This window comes from Dermacentor albipictus, chromosome 7 (genome assembly GCF_038994185.2).
Source record: "Dermacentor albipictus isolate Rhodes 1998 colony chromosome 7, USDA_Dalb.pri_finalv2, whole genome shotgun sequence".
In the NCBI taxonomy this organism is placed as follows: Eukaryota; Metazoa; Arthropoda; class Arachnida; order Ixodida; family Ixodidae; genus Dermacentor; species Dermacentor albipictus.
The window spans coordinates 30,762,358-30,781,055 of record NC_091827.1 but is presented as its reverse complement, the minus strand read 5'-3'; the positions used below and the strand labels follow the sequence as shown (position 1 = coordinate 30,781,055).

Sequence of the window (18,698 nt, the reverse complement as noted above, 5' to 3'; positions counted from 1 at the left end):
GTCACTGTAATGTCGGTGACGCCCGCTGCGGCGTTTCGGAACCAACTTTACCATATATCAAATTAACATACGTTAGAAGTTTTTTTTTTTAACTTCACAGTTGCTAAGTGACATGCTTTTGCGCGAGAGAAAACGTGTTGTATATCTTTTATACATGCATATTAAAAAAATATGTGTCGGTAGTCCTTTGACCGCTAAAGCAATCGAAGCACGAACACGATGACTGGGTAATTAAGAATCTGTTACCTTGTTGGTGACACGTATATTACTTTCAGCGCATGGCGTTCTCGAACACACACACCGATGCGTTGTCTGCGTAACCTTCCACCGGAACGGTGGGAGAAAGTCTCTTATCGCAACTTGAGAGAGACCGTGTTCGGCTTATCGGGGCTATGCGGTTGCTTCGGCGATGCACATTCTCTTTCTTTCCTTGTTTTTGTGCAGCTCGTTTTGCATTCGACCAAGAAATGACATTTGTGCGACTCACTGACGCTGTCGAGACGCGCTTTAATGTCGCAATTTCCTTTTTTTGCGGCTTCCCCTCCCCAATGTAACGCCAAGATAGTCACCAAGGAATATAATAATAATATATGGGGTTTTACCTGCCAAAACCACTTTCTGATTATGAGGCACGCCGTAGTGGGGGACTCCGGAAATTTTGACCACCTGGGGTTCTTTAACGTGCACCTAAATCTAAGCACACGGGTGTTTTCGCATTTCGCCCCCATCGAAATGCGGCCGCCGTGGCCAGGATTCGATCCCACGACCTCGTGCTCAGCAGCCTAACACCATAGCCACTGAGCTACCACGGCGGTTAGTCACCCAGGAACGAAGCCAGTGCAATGCCGGGAAGGAACGCGTAAGGAAGGTCCGCCTCCCAGAATCGCCATGGTTGCAAACCTGATGGGAGCGTTGCCTCGTTAAAGGGACCACTAAAGGCAAATATTAGGTCAAGTTAAAGTGATAGATTAGCGCTCGAGAATCTATAAGGCGCCGATATTATCCCCCAGAAAGCCAGAAAAATGGAGAAGTTGAGATAGGTGCAGGACATGATTAGAAACTCCCCTGCATGGGACGTTCAACTATACTTGCCCGATGACTTAATGAGTTAAATTCTGTGACTAGTACTGAACCACTAGTTACAAAACGTAATTTTATTGCATCATAAGACGAAATAAAATGCTACTCGTCCAGTTCTATATCATTTTAGAAAAAAAAAAGAGATAAATTGAGATAACCCTTGACAACGACGCGGGCGGTCGAAAGGTTTCGTTTGAAAAGAGACGGGTCCCGGGGGCCTCGCAGATGTAAGTGCAACCTTACAGGCTGGGGATAGAAGCTTTAACAAAGAAAGAAATGAATATAAAGTAGATATAGGCAAAACGGTAGACTGCAATAGATATAGTAAAATTTGATTGGCTCACGCAGCCCAGGTTCCCGCCCCGTTTCCAAGGAAGTGCCATTAGAAATCAATCAGATCACCACCACCCATGTCTTCCACAAACAGTGCGATTCCCGGTTACGTCCCAAAACACCACACGATTTTTCAGAACTTGGCGGTAATCTTTGCTGTATTGCCCAATAGTAAACCATTGACCGACCTTCGTCATAGGTTACAGGCAACCTCTGACGACAGTTGGGTTTGGCTATCCATATAAATCCAATTATATTTTCTGGATAGAGAGCTCTCCATATGTAGAAGTTCTCCATCATTTCTCTGCAACGTCGTCTGGCTGTTTCAATGCGCTTTCTCTCTTCGCCTTTGTCTCTAGCCGGAATTTATAAGACAGTTGGCTATAGGAAAGTCATGTTTGATTACTAATGTCGGGCGAGAGCGTGATATCTGTGCAGGTGAACAATGACGAAGTAAAAAAGTCGACCGCTGCAAAAATGCTCGGTGTACTTGAACAAGTGTCGACGTTTGAGGAAGCCATTCCGCGTCTATTACTGTACAGATGACCTGAGCTGGCGTCGTCTTGCAGGAAAAAAAAAAAAAAAGAAGTGTTGCGACTTTCCGGAAACCCGCTTTTCACTTCTATTCAAGCTGTTCTATTTATGTTGACGAACATTTTCCTGCGCACACTTTATCCTCGTCAACTTCGTTGCGACGAGGGACGTTGTTGCGGTAGGACAGCGATGCTATGCTATAACAGAAATCTCTTCGAAACTCCTATGCGATATGAGCGTCGTGAATTGAAAGCTAGGCAGCGTGTCGGAAGGTCTTTAATTACTGAAGGTCATTTGAACGATGCACGGTGTATGACGGGTGCTCTCATTTCAGAGAAAGTGCTGAGCTGTTTACACATGGGAATTTCCATAGTGATGCTTTCCACGACGCTGAACTTCCCAGCTCGAAATTCCACTGAACTTTAACTCGAAATTCAAAAGCAGGAAAGCTCGGCCTTCATTTTCTCCAGTAATAAACAACCTATCATCACTCAAATGAACAAAATAGTTTTGAATAAATACTTCACCTGTTTATATTAATTCAGTGTTAGTGTCCCTTTAAAAAAATTCAAGGAAAAAAATTAACGTGGTGCTTGAGAAACTATTAGTGAATAAAATAAGCGTATACGCTGTGCTAGTTTACAGCCATGATAGGTTAGAGCCACCAGATAGGCTCTAACCAAACCGTCACACATGATGAATGCAGTACATGCAAATTAGTAAGAGATGGTGATAAAGCATGTGTTTAATACATGATAGCAGTATGGAATGGGACTGCAGTAGAGAGAGTCGGAGAGAAAGTGATCTTCGACTGAAAACGAAAATAAGTGCATCAGTGCGTCTGGTTGAAGAAGCTGTTCTGTGAGCGGAGCAGGCGCTGACGCCTTATTTTTGTAGTTGTTTGTACATCTCCTTCGCATCGCAGCTCGTTAAAATAGCACGTTGATGGGCATTTTCCTGCACACAGTTTATCCTCAACTTTATTGCAACGAAGGACGTTGTTGCAATAATCCTTTTATGATCGTTACGTTATCCGAGGGCCATCGTTGACCGAGATGACCCAATGCGGGTGCACTTGAAGCTAGGTACATCAGTTCTGCAGTTTGTCGACTTGACCCGACGTTTATTAGGTTTGACTCACGCGAAAGCTGTATTAAGGCAGGGAACACCACGATAACAACTCGGAGATACTCGTACTTTACGAGAGCCATTCACAGCTTCCTATATTATTCGGTGGTAATCCATGGACACCCACATGAACTTGGGTCCGCACCCATTGTCATCCACGAGCTAGTACGAACTTTTGATCCACTGACGCTACCTACTTGGCCTACTGGTCCTGTTCTACTTTTGACGTATCATCCATCTGCGTCCCTACGCCAGTTGTTATTGAGCACCGCCACCAGTAGTAATCCAACAGTGACACAACGGAACGACTCCAGTTCGACGCGCATATATCTAGTGATTAAAGCATGACGCTTATCTTAATATCATCACATTGTAGCGAAGGGACGCAGCTGTCACCCCCCCCCCCCCCCCTCTGCATCGAGGAACCCACAATGTTCCCGGAAAGGAAGACAGGGGGCCCTCGGTATGCTCCGTTCGCGACAACATGCTGGGCAGACTGTCGTTGGCTTCAATTGAAATTTCGTGACGCACCCTCCACGTGACATGCTATCGCTTGAAAATGGCGCCAGAAACACCCTGTTCCACGTCTCTGGCCGCTTCATTGGCATCGGTGCCGGGAGTCGATCGTGGCCCGTGCAGTTTCCATAGGACATTCTGCTTCGCGCAGCGTTGACATCTGGCCTGCCAGTCCGGACGCCGTCAAATCTCGTCCGTGTTGTCGAATCCCGCCATGTTGCTGCTTTTAAACCAATCAGGTAGGCCGTGGCAGACGCGTTGGTCAATAAGAGCCGACGCGTTGACAAATTTGACGGGCTGACGGAATTGGAGAGTGCCCACAAAACAACAAGAAGCACCCCGGTCATAAGAAGACCATTTATTTGCCAGCGCCGTGGAGTAAGGAAGTAAACTATATAGAAGGAAGCGTTACGTCACGCATTCAGCTCCTCGTGAAAGCCATTCCGTTCGCCTTCCCTCCAAAAAGTCGGCCGGACACGTGTCCTCCGAGACCCGGGCGCATTTTAATCGACGGCGCACTTCGGCTGCTGTGGCGAAGATCGGCCGGCTCAGCAGGAACACTAAAAAACCTATACAGCGCGCTCTTCCCAGACGATCACCAGTTGGGCCGACTAGTTTGGCTTCAGTCGTGTCGCGCGACGGTCCCTCCAAGTTCTTTTACCACTGCCAGCGCCTCCTCAAGTTCTCACCGGGGAGGCGTCCGGTCCGCCGAGAACCACAGACGGTGGATCGTATGCACCCTCGGTCTCTCTGCGCCGGGCTCGGGTGGACGGACGTAGGGACTGCCTCTGGCCTTTGCGCACGGTCGCCTAGTCGTAATCGCCCGGTTATATAGCCACCGCGAAGGGAGGTGGGGGAGGAGAGAGCTAGGCGCGAGCCAGGGCGGAGTGATACCAACGACCTGCGAAAGGAGTCTGAGCCGAGAAAACAAGACGGGTTCGGAAGCAGCGGCAACGGCATGGCCGTTGTCTACCGCAGGGCAGACGAAGAGGGGGAGGCGTACGACGACGACGTCGCGAAAAAAAAGCCGGCTAGCTCGTAAGGGCTCCGTCGCTTCGCCCCGGCGCGCCCGTAGAACGCCGGGGCCATGATTTATGGCGATACCCCGGTTCGTGATTTATGTGGCGGCGTGTTATTTCTTTCTCTTGACGCTGTCCCCCCTCCTCCCTTCTCCTCGCGCAACCACCTCCTTTCCGTCTCCCCTCCCGTCTGCATGTCCGTGTCCGTCTCACGTTTGAAACGATAGATAGAGCTCACCGACTGCCGGTCCCTTCTGTCTGTCTGTCTGTCTTTATTTATTATTATTTTTATTTTTATTTTTGCTTCCCGCTGTCGAAACCGTTCGGTATGCTCCGACGTTGGCGGTTTTTCGCGGTGTTGTTTGGGTGGACGTGGAGAGAACTTCTTTTAGAGGGGGTGTTACCGGCGGAGGCAAGAAGGGAGAGCGTTGTACAGCGACAACGACTGATAGCCCTTGCTGCGGTTGACCCTCGGTCGTATAATTACCCCACATTTGCCACTTTTGGCGAGCGCGCGCGTGCGCGGGTAAATCAAAGAGTGAAGGGACGTGTTGTCCATGACAGGCTCGGTAAACGGTGCTTTGTTTTTTATTTCGTTTGCTTTCTTTTCTTTTTTAAACCTCTTCTCTCGCTCTCTCCCCTCCTGTGTTGCGGCTCGCTGTGGCTAACACTCGTATGTGTATACGTACTACACGGTGTGGTTACTTTGTCGTGTCGGCCGGGGCGTTGATGTGCGTGCTGCCGTGTTGAATGGCTCTTCGGCGTGTCGGCCGCCGACTGTATAGCCGGACGCTCAATTGAGATGTATGGGCTTCTTTCTGTGCGCCAACGGCTCGGGGTTACGGGGGGATGCGTTGATGTATGGGGCGCGCTCGATCGACGCTGTAGACAAGCGCCATGTTTGTAAACAAAGAGCCGTAGGGCATGGTGCAGACGAAAATAGCAGACGAATGCGTAGAAACAATCCTTGTTCGCTCTTGGCTTTTTCCAACGACGATCTCTGCGAAATATTTTTGTTGTTGCTAAAAACGCGGTTACCTTTTAATCGTGCCTGCGGAGAATGCTGCTGTCAGCAGAATTTGCGAGCTGTAAAAAAAAATATTTTTAAAATGCCCGCATAGAATGCGACGGTAGCGTCGCCGCATATTCGTGACGGCACGCTCTCAGTGTACATCGTCCACACTGTGCCGTGGTACTATAGCGAGTTTTAGCGAAGCGCTGCCGACAGCTGTCGTGTCTCTATGCCGCTACTTCCCTATCAAGGTGCCCGCAGCGTGTGGACGCACTTAGCGGCTTCAGGCAACTTCGAGCTTCCGCCCACAACAACAGCGCCGTTTTTCTCCCCTAGCGGGCGGATGCGAACATCGACGGTCGTCTGTTGCCCCGCAGGAGTGCCAGCGCGCCCGTTTTGCCTTTGCCTTGTAGCGCGTGCTGTACCGGTGATTGCGTTTCCACGTTGGCAAGTGTGGCAACCTCATGCCGCAAGCCTTGTACACGGGATTTTTTTTTTTACGCCGTTCGATTCGATTCGATTAGATTAGATTGTGGGGTTTTACATGCGAAAACCACTTCCTGATTTTGAGGCAAGCGGTAGTGGGGTACTCCGGAAATTTCGACCACCTGGGGTTCTTTAACGTGCACCTAAATCTAAGTACATGGGTGTTTCGCATATCGCGCCCATCGAAATGCGGCCGCCGTGGCCGGGATTCGATCCCGCGACCTCGTGCTCAGCAGCCTAACACCATAGTTAAGTCGTTCGATGACAGGACGACATCGAAAACACGAAACACCGAAAGACAATTATGGGAATCGATGTAAGCGAAGCTTTCTGTACTGTTTGCTTTGATTGACAATATTTAGCGGTGATGCTGACGGCGAATGATTAATTTCTTTAATGTTTTGTCCAACAAAAGAGTAATGAGTTGATGATGTTAAACGTTACCTTGCGTGCACCACTGCTGTTTCTCTGCGTAGTACACAAAACACAGAGGGAGAGGTGTTCGCTTCAGGCGTTGTTGTGCGCCATATTTCATAACCTCTGAGAGGGTTAAGCATTGCCAATGCTTCAAATCGCATCCTTTGCCTCAAATCGCATCCAAATACGTTCCCCTGTCTCTTCCGGTTACTACCCAGACAAACGGCAGTTATGCGCGCAGGGTAACGTTTAACATCAATTCACCACGTGTTGGAAATTACACATTATCCGTCAACATCACAGCTGATTATCGTCAGTCAAGGCAAAAAACACAGAAAGCTTCGCGTACATCGGTTCCCGAGTGATGTGGGATCCGCTTTTTTTATTCTTTTTTTTTAGGTGAAAGAGCAGTGGGATCCGCTTTTCTTTCTTTTCTTTTTTTTGAGAGAGGGAGGACCATGAATGGGCTCACTTGAAAAAATGGGACGCAAGCGGCTTGCGCACGCAAGAACTAGGGGGGCCGGTACTGCGCATGCGCGGACCCTGACGTAGGGGCCTGCGCATGCGCAGTACCGTCGCCCCTAGTCGCAAGCCGCTTGCGTCCCCTAAACTAACACTCTCTAATAGCAAGCTCAACACCTTATCCTTCTCCATATAGGACAGATATGCGGTGGTCGTGCGTTCAATCGCGTTGGTCACTGCAGTATTCCCGCCGCTTCTTGCTGGTGCTCTCTACAGGGAGTTTCACTGGGGGGGGGGGGAGAGGGAGCAGCACCTGCCTGCCATGTCGGATCACGTGTCTCCTTGTGGCACGGAACGTGCACCCTAAGTCTTGGACCGAGTCTCGCGATTTCGGCCGGCCCCCTCCGTCCCCCAGCCCTGGGTTGAGAATCCCGGTGGCCGTGGGGTGTCAGCGCACTCGCCAGCCTTCCTTCCCCTCTTTCCCCCCCTTCTGAATTATTGGCTAGTCTCTGTAGTCACGTGGGTTAAGTACATTTGTCGCTTGCAACGCCATCGGTTTGGTCATTGCGCAGCCATTGCCGCTCCGTCGAATTCTTCGATTACGGCCGCAATCTCCGGTGAAGTTATGCTTCCGTCGTAATGTCGTGTTCGACTCCCGATTGGATTGAAGAGTGGCTCGAGAGTATCGGTCGCAACGAGCTCATGCTGCTCGCGGAAGAAGAGTGGCGCCGGCAAACGGAGCGCCGCAAGGAAAACCAGCTCCGCAGGGTAACGGTGTTCCTCGAGTAAATCGTGCGCCGCCTGTAAACCGGTGCAATTATTTGGATCGCGGCTGCCGTGACTGTATACTTTCGTGCCAGCGCATATTAGAGAGTTCTTGATGAGGGTACTCAAGCGGGCTTGCCTACGCAGGACCTAGGTACTGCGCAGAGTTTTAGATGAGAGTACGCAAGCGGCTTGCCTACGCAGAACCTTGGGGCCACGGTATACTGCGCGTGCAGCTTGCCGTGCCAGTACCATAGGGGGCACGGTACTGCGCATGCGCAGTACCGTGCCCCCTATGGTACTGGCACGGTACTGGTACTGTGACCCCTATGGTACTGCGCACGGTACCGTGCCCCTATGGTACTGGAACGGTACTGCGCGTGCGCAGTACCGTGCCCCCTTGATCCTGCGTAGGCAAGCCGCTTGCGTCCCGTCATCTAAAAGTCTCTAATGAGGTCGTATAGTTTGCGATGAAGGGCCGGCATCAGAAGGTTTTGCGGGGCGCGAGAAAAAAGATGGCTGATGGTTGACTTCTCGCTAAGGACGAACTATTGTGTACTTGCACCGCTAAAGTTGACACGAAAGTTTGACGCGAAAGTTGACGCGAAAGGCGCTGACAGACCATTTTTCACGCTACCCAGCTTTTGTTTCTTAGCACAGGGGTAATGCTATGTTCAGACTACGTTCGTAAGGCGCCGATTTTTCGTAACATACGTAAGCGGAAGCGCAACAAGCGTATGCGTCTAGTTCAGACTGCGAACGTAAAGGTACCAACGTGCGCAATTCTCGCAAAAATCGTGGGTGAGAGTGTTAAAGGGTCGGCAACATTTACGACTGTTATGTTACGACCGTTGCGACACAGCCAATGACCGATAAGCTTTCGGCTTTCAACAACCGGTGACGACACTTCCGTCCTCCCGTCTGCAGACAGCTCCGGGCGCGGGAAGTGCCATTTCGCCATTCCGTGCGCACGATTGGCTGTGTTCGCGAAAATTTTTGCAGTGCGCCTTGCGAGACTGTTTTCAGTTCATCTGGTTTATCCGCCGAGGAAATCGATGGCCGCAGATGCGTGCTCCGAACTTCGATGAGTGGTCTCATTATGTTTTCAAGGAAGCGGAACTGTTGGGGCGACATGCGCATGATGTTATAAAACATCGCAGCGTCACCAACTCGGAGCTTGGCGAAAAGGTTGTGAAAATCGCCGTCCACGGCCCTGTCGAGAAATACTTGCCGCACCCAAACCCTTCTGCGTCGCCTTCGTCGTCTTTGGGCGATTGAATACATGACTATAAGTTTGTTTTGAGCGTGAATTTCTTCGATCTCGGCCAGCGCTCGCATGTTGGCAGGAGCCATATAGGACCGCTGGTGACGTCGATTCTGCAGCTCCAAATTTGATTGGCCTGTTGTAAAAGCCGTAATTTAAGCAGCAGTAAATGTGAACAAAGGTGCCGGCTTAACTGCCGTAACGTTTTTTACAGCCGTTACGTTTGATACGCCAAAAGAGCTGTTACGCGCGTTACGACCGTAGTGTGAACATAGCATAAGCTTACCGGTCATAGCGTCTAATAGTGAAGTGGTTGCGCGGGAAACGCCGTGGAACAATTTACGAGAATTTTGCGATCTGCGGTGAGGATGCATACAGTCGTTCACCGGAGGCATGTGCCCAGAACAGGGATAGGCGGTGGCGATTCACGCCGGCATTGGTGGGTGGCAGACGGCGACTGCGATCGTAGCCGTGAGAAAGCGTACGTTTCGTTTATATCGAGCCGATGTTCCAGCGATGCGATCGTGTCTTCCGAAGTGTTAAATTATTTCCCCGATAATAGCTACGTGTTTTGTGGGTGTGTGTGTGGTTTCCTGTGGGACTGCTTTGGTCGTTAAACAGTCGGGGGGGTGGGGGGGGGGGGGGGGCTTTCTTCTTTTTTGTGATCGAACCTCGTTCAGTTCTTGAAGTCGAAGCGACGCCTTTTTACACGCACGTGACATCACCGTGTTGCCGTAGCCACGCGCGCACCAGTATATATTGTAGCGCCGGCAGCCATTTGAGCCACCATTCGATGGCGTCTTGCGTCTCGCAGTTACACCACACCAACGGTGGCTATACTTACTCGCAAACTCGCGCTTGTATACGATTGCTGCGCGCTAGCGTGACCTTTCTAATACTCCGTAACACGCGCAAAATAAAGTGCAAGCGTCTAATAATCTGCCAACTGCAATGTTAAGTAATAAGTATGTGGTGCACATAATAACAGTCGACTAGCATGTTCAGTAATCTCGTACGCTACTTCCGGAGTACCAATATTTCACTGCCAGGCGCGCTACGTTTACTGTGTTTTTTTTGTTAGACTTTCTTTTGCCAATTTAAAGTTATCATGCCTTCTTATAGTACGCGAACGGCTTGCTGGATTCGATCACAATTGTGCACATTCGACGCGTCGCCTTTGCTCTCTTTACTCGCTCCTCGATTCGATTCTACCGTTGGTCACAAATGTCACAGCCACGTGGTCACTCGTGGTCACCCACGTACGTCCTTGCCGACCTATAGACCTTTTCATCGGGCGAACAGGACAGGGGGCGCGGCGAGCCTTTCCTCCTCTCTTGCTTGTGCGATCCGGCACGGCGTTGCTGGATAGTAGAGAGCTTTAGTTTAGGGGACGCAAGCGGCTTGCGTACGCAAGAACTAGGGGCGACGGTACTGCGCATGCGCAGACCTCTACGTCAGGGTCTGCGCATGCGCAGTGCCGTCGCCCCTAGTTCTTGCGTACGCAAGCCGCTTGCGTCCCCTAAACTATAGCTCTCTAGCATTGCTGTCGCGTGCTGGATGCTGTGGGGAGTCACGTGCTCCAGAATTCACAAAGCCACGGGGACGATTTTCTTTGTTTTCACGAGCGCCTCCTGGGTTGCAGAGGGGTAAAAAGAAACACGTGAAGTAACAGGTTAATTGAACTTTCAGGTTTTATTGTTTCCTTCCGACTATTTGTTTGGTTTGCCTGTGCTCAGTAAGAATTTGATGTGGCGTCTTCAACATTTACGGCAAGGTAACTTAGTAAAGCTATTGACATAACGCGAAACGCGTCGAATCGAGACAATCCGTATTAAATCCAGCATGGCCGCGCTCGATTGGCGGGCCGTTCGTCGTGCTTCTCGGCTCGCACTCGTGTTGGCACTTTCGTTCGCACTGCAGAGCGTTTGCCGCGTGCTGTACACTGCCTGTGTGCACCGCATTACCTTGCGCTCGCAGACGCCTGCACATCTTCTTGCGGTTTCCAGTACAGCCATCTTTGATGGCCGGCTGATAAATCGTCAGTAGCACCGAGCGGCGTCAGCCGATGCTATTCACTTCGTATCCCTGACGCCGAGTTCCGTCCGACCCTGCGGTTTCGGGGATGGGAGGATCTGGGCGCGGTGGTGTCTGGTTCGGCTTTATCGCCACGGATTCCGTCCGGCTAGCCGGACCCGCGGGCACGCCGCGAAGGAATGGGTGCGTTTCATCTAAAAACCGAGATGGGGGTGCCGAGCTAGGTGTCCGGTTTCGGGGCTCGGAACGCAGCGTTTAGGAAAGGAGGGGAGAAAAGGGAGGTGGGGGGAGAGCGTTGCCTGGGGATCGTGGAGAGGCTCCCTTTCTTCCTCACCGGGCTCCCTCGTTGTGTACAGCCGACTCACGATGAAGCACACTGCGGGAAGAATGACCGTCTCTTTGTGTTGCGTACGGCTAGAGTGTGTTCCCTTCGCTCGCCTCTGGTTGTCACCATCTCTCTCTCTCTCCCTAAGCTCTAGGTGTCTTTTCCTGCCACTTGGTAGGCGGCGGACTACACTACTTACCCGGCGGGAGGGGAGGGGGCGTTAGTAGGGGGGAGGGGGGAAGGCGTAGGCAGATGAGAGTTGGTTTGCTGGGAGCGACGGTGCGAAGCTATAAGCTTCATTCACTCTGTTGTGATGAATGTAACGCCTGGACGGATCGGAACCGGTGATAGGTTTCAGAGGGCAGAACAGCGTGTTTGGGGGCAAAAAATAACGCCCGGATGCACCCGTTCTGGGTGCCTGTCGTCGCTGTAGCAGGTTTCTTATTCCTCCTTTTGCTTTAGTTTTGAGATGCGTAGAAGTGCGTTGATGGCTCGCACGTGCGGCGTCTGCGACGTGGAGAGTTGTGTCGTGCTTCTTCTTTCGTTAGCCGGGTGCAGCAAACACCGTTTATGATGACATGTACCGAGACTTGTGAGATTGGCCGTGGATACGAAAGTATCCTTACGGGCTACGCGACTTTATAATCTTCCAAGTACCACTGTGGCAAAGCGGCCGTATGTGGCGCCACCTGGTGCTGGCGACCAAGGTTAAATACGGACGACCAACGAAATTCCTAATCCTGCCTCAAGAATCGGTGCAAAGTGTTCGATGGCTCGGAAGAATGCCGCCGTACGGGGCAATTCGGTGTGGTGTTCTTCTTTCCGTTTAGCATGAGGTCGAAGGTTCGATTCCCCACTGCAGCGCGAGCACATCGCGCGTGACGGGTGCCAGGTCGGAGCAAAGGGACATTCGCTAAGCCGCAGCCCGGTCATCTCCGAATTTCCTTCGTCAAAAGCTTTCGGGGCAAGCGAAGTCGATGGTTCTTGATTAATCAGGCGCGCACATACACACATACATACATACGCACATACACATACACACGCGTGCATACACGCACAGCGGAAATGTCGTTCGGCGTTCTGTGTGCGTGTATATAGATGCATTATCTCGAGCTTACCTGCTCCATACACGTTATCTTCTTTTTTCCGCGTTCACGGCTCGAACGGAATAATGATTCATGATCTTCATGCGAGACGAACTGTGGTGGTTGAATGGCGCGATGATGCATTCTTTGCGGTGGCAGCAGCAACGCCTATGGAGCCGATGGAATCGCATGTGCTGGTCCAGCCCTGCATGTGCAGTGCTGGATTTGGACACCGCCTATGAGTGAATGTATGAGATAGTGTATACGTCTCTGCCCACAGGCATACTCACTCCGAAATATTGTATTTATAACGCAATCTTTTGTTGAGAATGATCAATTTTCAATGTCGCACAGCCGTTCGAAACCAGAAGAACGAAGTTTACGTCAATCCGTGTTGGCATTTCGAGCCAGTCAGAGACGTCGAGTTGGCGAATTCGACATTGGTTCCGAACAGAATCCCAGATGTCACGTAACCATTCATACACGGGCGATTTCTGCATTACGATGTCGCTCCAATGACTCGGAACTCGCTGCAGAACTTCACGGAACATCAAGCGTTGCTGAATACAGTGTACCCACTTGGTTTAATCGTAAGGCGGTGTACAACACGTACGAATTAATTTACTCGGCGTCCGTATGAGCTGAACGTGTCACGGACATCGCTTGCGTCGTCTGCTACATTACTATTTTTAGAGCTCATCGGCGATTCCACGAACCATCATTCCCGTTTCGTCTGGTATATAGTTCATTGGCCGTCTGCTCGACACCGTTTCATTTCTTTTTCTATTTTATTTTTTTGCGTCGCCTGGCGTTCTCTGTGTCGAGCAAGATGTTAACGAGCAATGTTTTCTGTCTCTCGAGCAACCCTGCTCGTGCAGCTGCGTTTCCTTACTCGTGGAGTCGACGTGCGTCTTTTGTTTACGTGGGCCTTTTTCACGCGGCGCTGTCTCATCTGCATACGGCGGCAGGAACTGCGTCCTAATGAAGTTTCACATTTGCCGTCTGCTTTTCATAGGTGCAGCGCAGTCTGCTCGTCATTTTATGAGTTCGTTCGCATTTTGCGAAGAAGACAAATGAATATGAAGGGCAGTTTGGTAAAGGGAGAATAAAGATAAATTTTTTAGCTGTGTTAGTAAAGTGTGCTCCTGCAATACTGAAAAAAACAATCCTATCGTGAGAAGAGTCTTGGCTAGCCGGAAAAAAGAAACGCACACACACGCAAAAGCGATTGATGGGTGGTGAAGTCGCCTTGTAGAGTACCCGTCAAAATCTATGACGCCACGATTGCCTGCAATCTTGGCGTCATAGATTTTGACGGTGCCTGCTCGGTGCTTGTTAATGCCTTATCTACATCATGTGTGAAATGGCCCTAAGACTGAGATATGATACTGAGAGCCCTGTAAAAGTGTCTGCGTACGGCATCCTGTCAAGCGCTTTACTTCAGAAAAGGCTGAAGAAACATTACACTTACGTGGGTTTTATTATCATGAGAAAGCTTCACTTTAGGAGCGAAACATATTGTAACCTCCAAAATATGGCGACCGTTTCACTTTGGGACGGTTTACATTGGGATGTCCCACTTTTAGATTTTGACTTTGGGACATTTCACTTCGGGACAGTTGAGTTTGAAACAGTTCATCTCGGGACACATCGTTTTCTTCCCCCTTTTTTTTTTCGGGTATTTCACAGCGGAAGTCGTCTCACTTTTGGGGTGTTTCACTTTGAGGGGGGGTTCCACTTTGTCACGTTTAGCTTCGGGAACTTTCGCATTGGATCCGTCAAGTCTGAGGTACGAAGTCTCGTTTATCGCCAAACCGCTTTACCTCGCGCTACGCCTTCCCTGGCACGGTGCTCGTTTGTTGAACCCCACAGACGCGTGCGCGTTTCAGCGGCTATGACGCTAAGCGACTGGGCCGTTCACCAGACCAGCACAAAACACTTGGCTCGAAGAAAGAAAGAAAGAAAGAAAGAAGGAAGAAAGAAAGAAAGAAAGAAAGAAAGAAAGAAAGAAAGAAAGAAAGAAAGAAAGAAAGAAAGAAAGAAAGAAAGAAAGTGGTGTGTAGGTGATCGCACAACGGCGACCGTGCCAGTGCTGAGAAAAGTGTTTCGCTTCACCACAGGCCGGCGGGGCGGACGCCAGGGCTTCCCGGTATAGGAGCGTTGAACAGAACAAACCGAGCTGTGGAGGCTCGTTGTTTTGAAAAGGCAGGCAGCGGGCACGGCAGGCTGCAGGCGTCGGTCGGCGTTCTTCGCGGAGTGCCTGCCGTGTTGAGGACGACACTGAGTTTTGAAGTGGAGGTTGGAGGGGGGGGGGAGGGGTGAAGGCTTTAGCGCATCGCGAGGCCGCTGCATGCCGTGCGTTTCCGCGCTCGAGTGTATTCGAGGGCCCTCCCAAGACGATTGTTTATATATATGGCCCACTGGAAACCCTCCTATGCACTTCTCTCCCGAGAGACGACCCCCCCCCCCCTCACGGTTATTATACCGTCTTGCTTGCTTTACCGCTGCGATTCGTGGCGTAAACTTTTTTTTCGGGGGTCCCGTTCGGTCGGCCGCCTGCTTAGCTGGCGGTGGTGGCTGGATCCGAGCCAAGACTGTCGAAGCCAGCTACGAAGCGAGATAGAAAAAAAAAAAGAAAACGAGACGACGAAAGGGGAGGGGGGGGGAGGTTGAGCCGGTGATTGACGTCACGCAGCCTGGTCGTGACGTCATCTCGAGGTGGAGGTTATAACGCGAAGCGTATGTGCGTGTGCCTTGGCCCCGAGAACGCGGCGCATTTTGTCCTGTCATGTGCACGGAGTGTAGTGGTACGTAAGTGTATACGTCTGACACAAACGGCACCAAGATGGACGCGCCTTTTAGTCGCCTTATTAGAGCGTCTTTTCTCTCGTGTCTTTCGTAATGAGCGAAAGCGGTAAGACAGACGCACTTACATTGGTCTTCCTAAACTTGCGAATTCTTTCCAAATTCGGTGAGAGGAAAGATGGGAAGAGAAAAAGACGTGTGAAAGGAAAAAAAAAGTAAAGACAGCGAGGTTAACCAGAGATGGTTTAAATTCACAGCATAATCTTGCTGTTGCTCTGAAGACATGAATATATGATGGACTTCTGGCATGTTGAAAGCTAAAAGAGTTCTTAGGCGACGCTCAAGATAAACAATGGTGAAACGAATTATATTCATGCAGACGCGACAGAGTGTGCGCATCGTCGTCACGTGTATGCTACAGCGCAAGCTTGATTCAGTTGAAGCCTTCAAAGTTGGATGTCCGTTATTGGGCCCGGGCTACAGGACAATCTGTCTGTCGTCTGTGGTAGTTCTTTGTGGCGGTGGGCGGGAGTCGCTGAATCTACCGGCATCGTGTTTCTGGGCCTCAACGAGAAAAGACTGTGATGAAACCGAGCAAGCCCTCACCAACCCTATGTAACTCGATGCTTTATCGTGAGTACCGTGATTTATTAATGTACCGTTACGCGCAGGGGCGGGATTCAGCGCTGGAACATGGATGTCAGGAGAGATTTTCGCTAGAATAGCAGCTTGGGCTTGTTGGTTTTCCACCCGGGTGTTAACAGCGCGAAACGTACACGAGACACGAGACGAGAAGGCGACACCAATTAGCGCTTGTGGTCTCGCTTAGGGTCTCGTGTCGTTTTGCGCTATTAACACTAGGAGACATTTTGTCCCTGCGATTGTGACAAATGTTGTCGAGCGTTGACCTGCGCTTTACCGCTGACCGCTGGTCTCGTCTGTGTAGGGGTCGGTGAATCGTTATCAGCGCAAGTTTGCAGAGTCGAATTGCCGAGGTTACCTGCAACCTGTTGCTGATAGTATTCGAAAACGCACATGCAACCTGCTGCTGATATTACCCTTGCAGATCCTTGTTGATGCTGTACTATGTATAAGTTGATGCTGTACTATGTATAAGTGGGTGAACTTCATCGTTGGTTACCGTGTACGGTAAAGCCTACGATTAAGAGAGAGGACAGAAAGGAGGCAAGATGCCTATTTGGCTGATTAGCAATGGACTTCTTTATTCAGGACACGGTAACGTATACCGCGATTGTTGTTACTTGGAACACATCTCCGAACAGATTTTCTTTTAACCCTCTAACCCCCAATCCCGAGCTTTACTGGCCGTGTGAGGTTGTACCGACATCGCCAATGACGAGTCGCAGTCGTTCAGCCCGATTCTGGGCTGCTCCCGCAGCCAAAGACCATTTACAGTCCGCTTTGAGGGAGAGTGGCGCTCACTGCTTTTTCTTTCTTTAAGTTTTTGTACTAATTCTGACAAGAAGCCAACCAGTACATTTTCAGAATGAGAATGACATAGAAAAGTTTACCATACAAGAAAAAGTTCGTGAAATTTGGTACGTTCTTCCCCAATTTAGGGGTTAAAGGGTTAAGAATCGTATAGAGCATATACCGGAATTTGGCCTGTACAGGTGACCTGAAGAGACGGATATTTCTTGCAGGTCAAGTCGCATTGTCTAGTTAGCCAATCGAAATTTTCGCTGATTGACCTTAAAAAAGGAAAAGGATTCGCTTTACGACACACATATAAAATGCGAAATTGAAGCCGGGTGGTGTCGCGAAGTCATTTATACATAGTATTTGAAATTGTAAGGCTGGCACAATCTTCGAGATATCCATCCTAGAAATGTGCTACTGTATACATCGGGTTCACGTTAGCTTACCGTAAAAGCTTCTTTGTAGCTGTTCAGGAGGATCCATTGGAAGAGTGGCGGGTACCCAGTGGCATCCGATAAATCTTCGTGGGTGTATGGGTGCAAGTTCTGTAGCCCTGGGAGTGTTAGCCAGCGCCACAGGTGGCGATGTCGGCGTTAGCGGAACCACCTAGCAGGCATCACCCACAACGACAACTTAGCTGCGAAAACAACTCGCTCAAGGCTAATGCGTCATTTGACGTGCCTTACTGGTCTGTGCTGATGGTGACACTGACTGTCACAGTCAGTGACACTGTCACCGACACTGGCGGCGATGTTGGCGTTAGCGGAACCACCTAGCAGGCATCACATATACAGTATGCGAACAACTTAGCTGCGAAAACAACTCGCTCGAGACGAATGCGTCATTTGACGTATCTTACGGGTCCGTGCTGATGGTGACACTGACTGTCACACTCAGTGACACTGACCCCGCCTTTTCTTGATGCGCAGTACGACGACCCGGTGCCCCACTACGGCGCCGGCGCTGGCGGCGGTGGCGGGGCCACCGCCCTGGAGGGACCCCTGGGCGCTTACGACCCGCATGGCCGCATGCAGCCGCTGGCTCACAGCCCGCACCCGATGAACGCGGCAGCCGCCATGTACGCCAACCACGGGGCCGCCGGAGCCGCCAATCACGTGATGGGCACCGTGCCGGACGTGCACAAGCGAGACAAGGACGCCATCTATGGGTGAGTGCTCTCCCTCTTCCGGAGGGGGAAAAGACATATTTGGGCGGTGCTGGTTGCGCCAGTGTGCGGATGATATATCTGTAGACGTTTATATGAGGTGTACGTAAGCCGTCTTTTAGAGCTTCGATAGGCTATGTGTAGCGCATGAGCAATCGGTTCATTGTCCATCTATATTGACTTACATAAATTTCTGCAGGATTTTTTCGACAGGTTCGTATAGTCTTAAAGCTCTAGACTGTAGGGAATATCTGTACGTTTATCCGTGAAGTCCATATATATCTAGACAGTGTTGGGAAGCCGAAGCTTAGAGATAGACAGATAGATAGATAGATAGATAGATAGATAGATAGATAGATAGATAGATAGATAGATAGATAGATAGATAGATAGATAGATAGATAGAGAGAGAGAGAGAGAGAGAGAGAGATATATATATATATATATATATAGAGAGAGAGAGAGAGGAAACATTTATTTAGCCGGATAGTTATGTAGCGCCGGGGTACATTGTTCTACTAGATCAGAGAAAGAAACAGAGAGAGAGAGAGAAGAAACATTTATTTAGCCGGTTAGTTATGTAGGGCCGGGGTACATTGCTCTACTAGATGAGAGAAAGAAACGTTTTCATCTAGTATGTCGCCAGCACACCCCTCTCCACTGTGTAATGTTTCTTGGTGCGGAACAGTTGTTTGACACCAAATCAGTTGTAGGATTATTGAATGAGGTCGACTTGCATGTTTTTAGCCCCATAAATTCATAGCACATCCTCTTTCCAGAGGATGCCGCTGCGATAATAGTTTTGTATAGCACATGCCTCCAGGCCCT

At 50.2% G+C, this 18,698-nt stretch overlaps 1 protein-coding gene across 6 annotated transcripts in view; it reads left to right on the top strand.

The window, feature by feature from the left end:
• The window catches only part of LOC135896389 (homeobox protein Meis1-like), a 441,556-nt gene that overhangs the window by 25,756 nt on the left and 397,102 nt on the right, over positions 1-18,698 (top strand). For 5 of the 6 annotated variants that reach the window (XM_070521829.1, XM_070521826.1, XM_070521825.1 and 2 more), the window contains exons 1-2: positions 7,565-7,755; positions 17,635-17,873. In XM_070521829.1, coding sequence (XP_070377930.1) covers positions 7,627-7,755; positions 17,635-17,873 — 368 coding nt within the window. In that variant the 5' untranslated portion in view covers positions 7,565-7,626. Of the gene's footprint in view, positions 1-7,564; positions 7,756-17,634; positions 17,874-18,698 lie in introns of those variants that run through there. The other variant, XM_070521828.1, reaches the window with a different exon arrangement.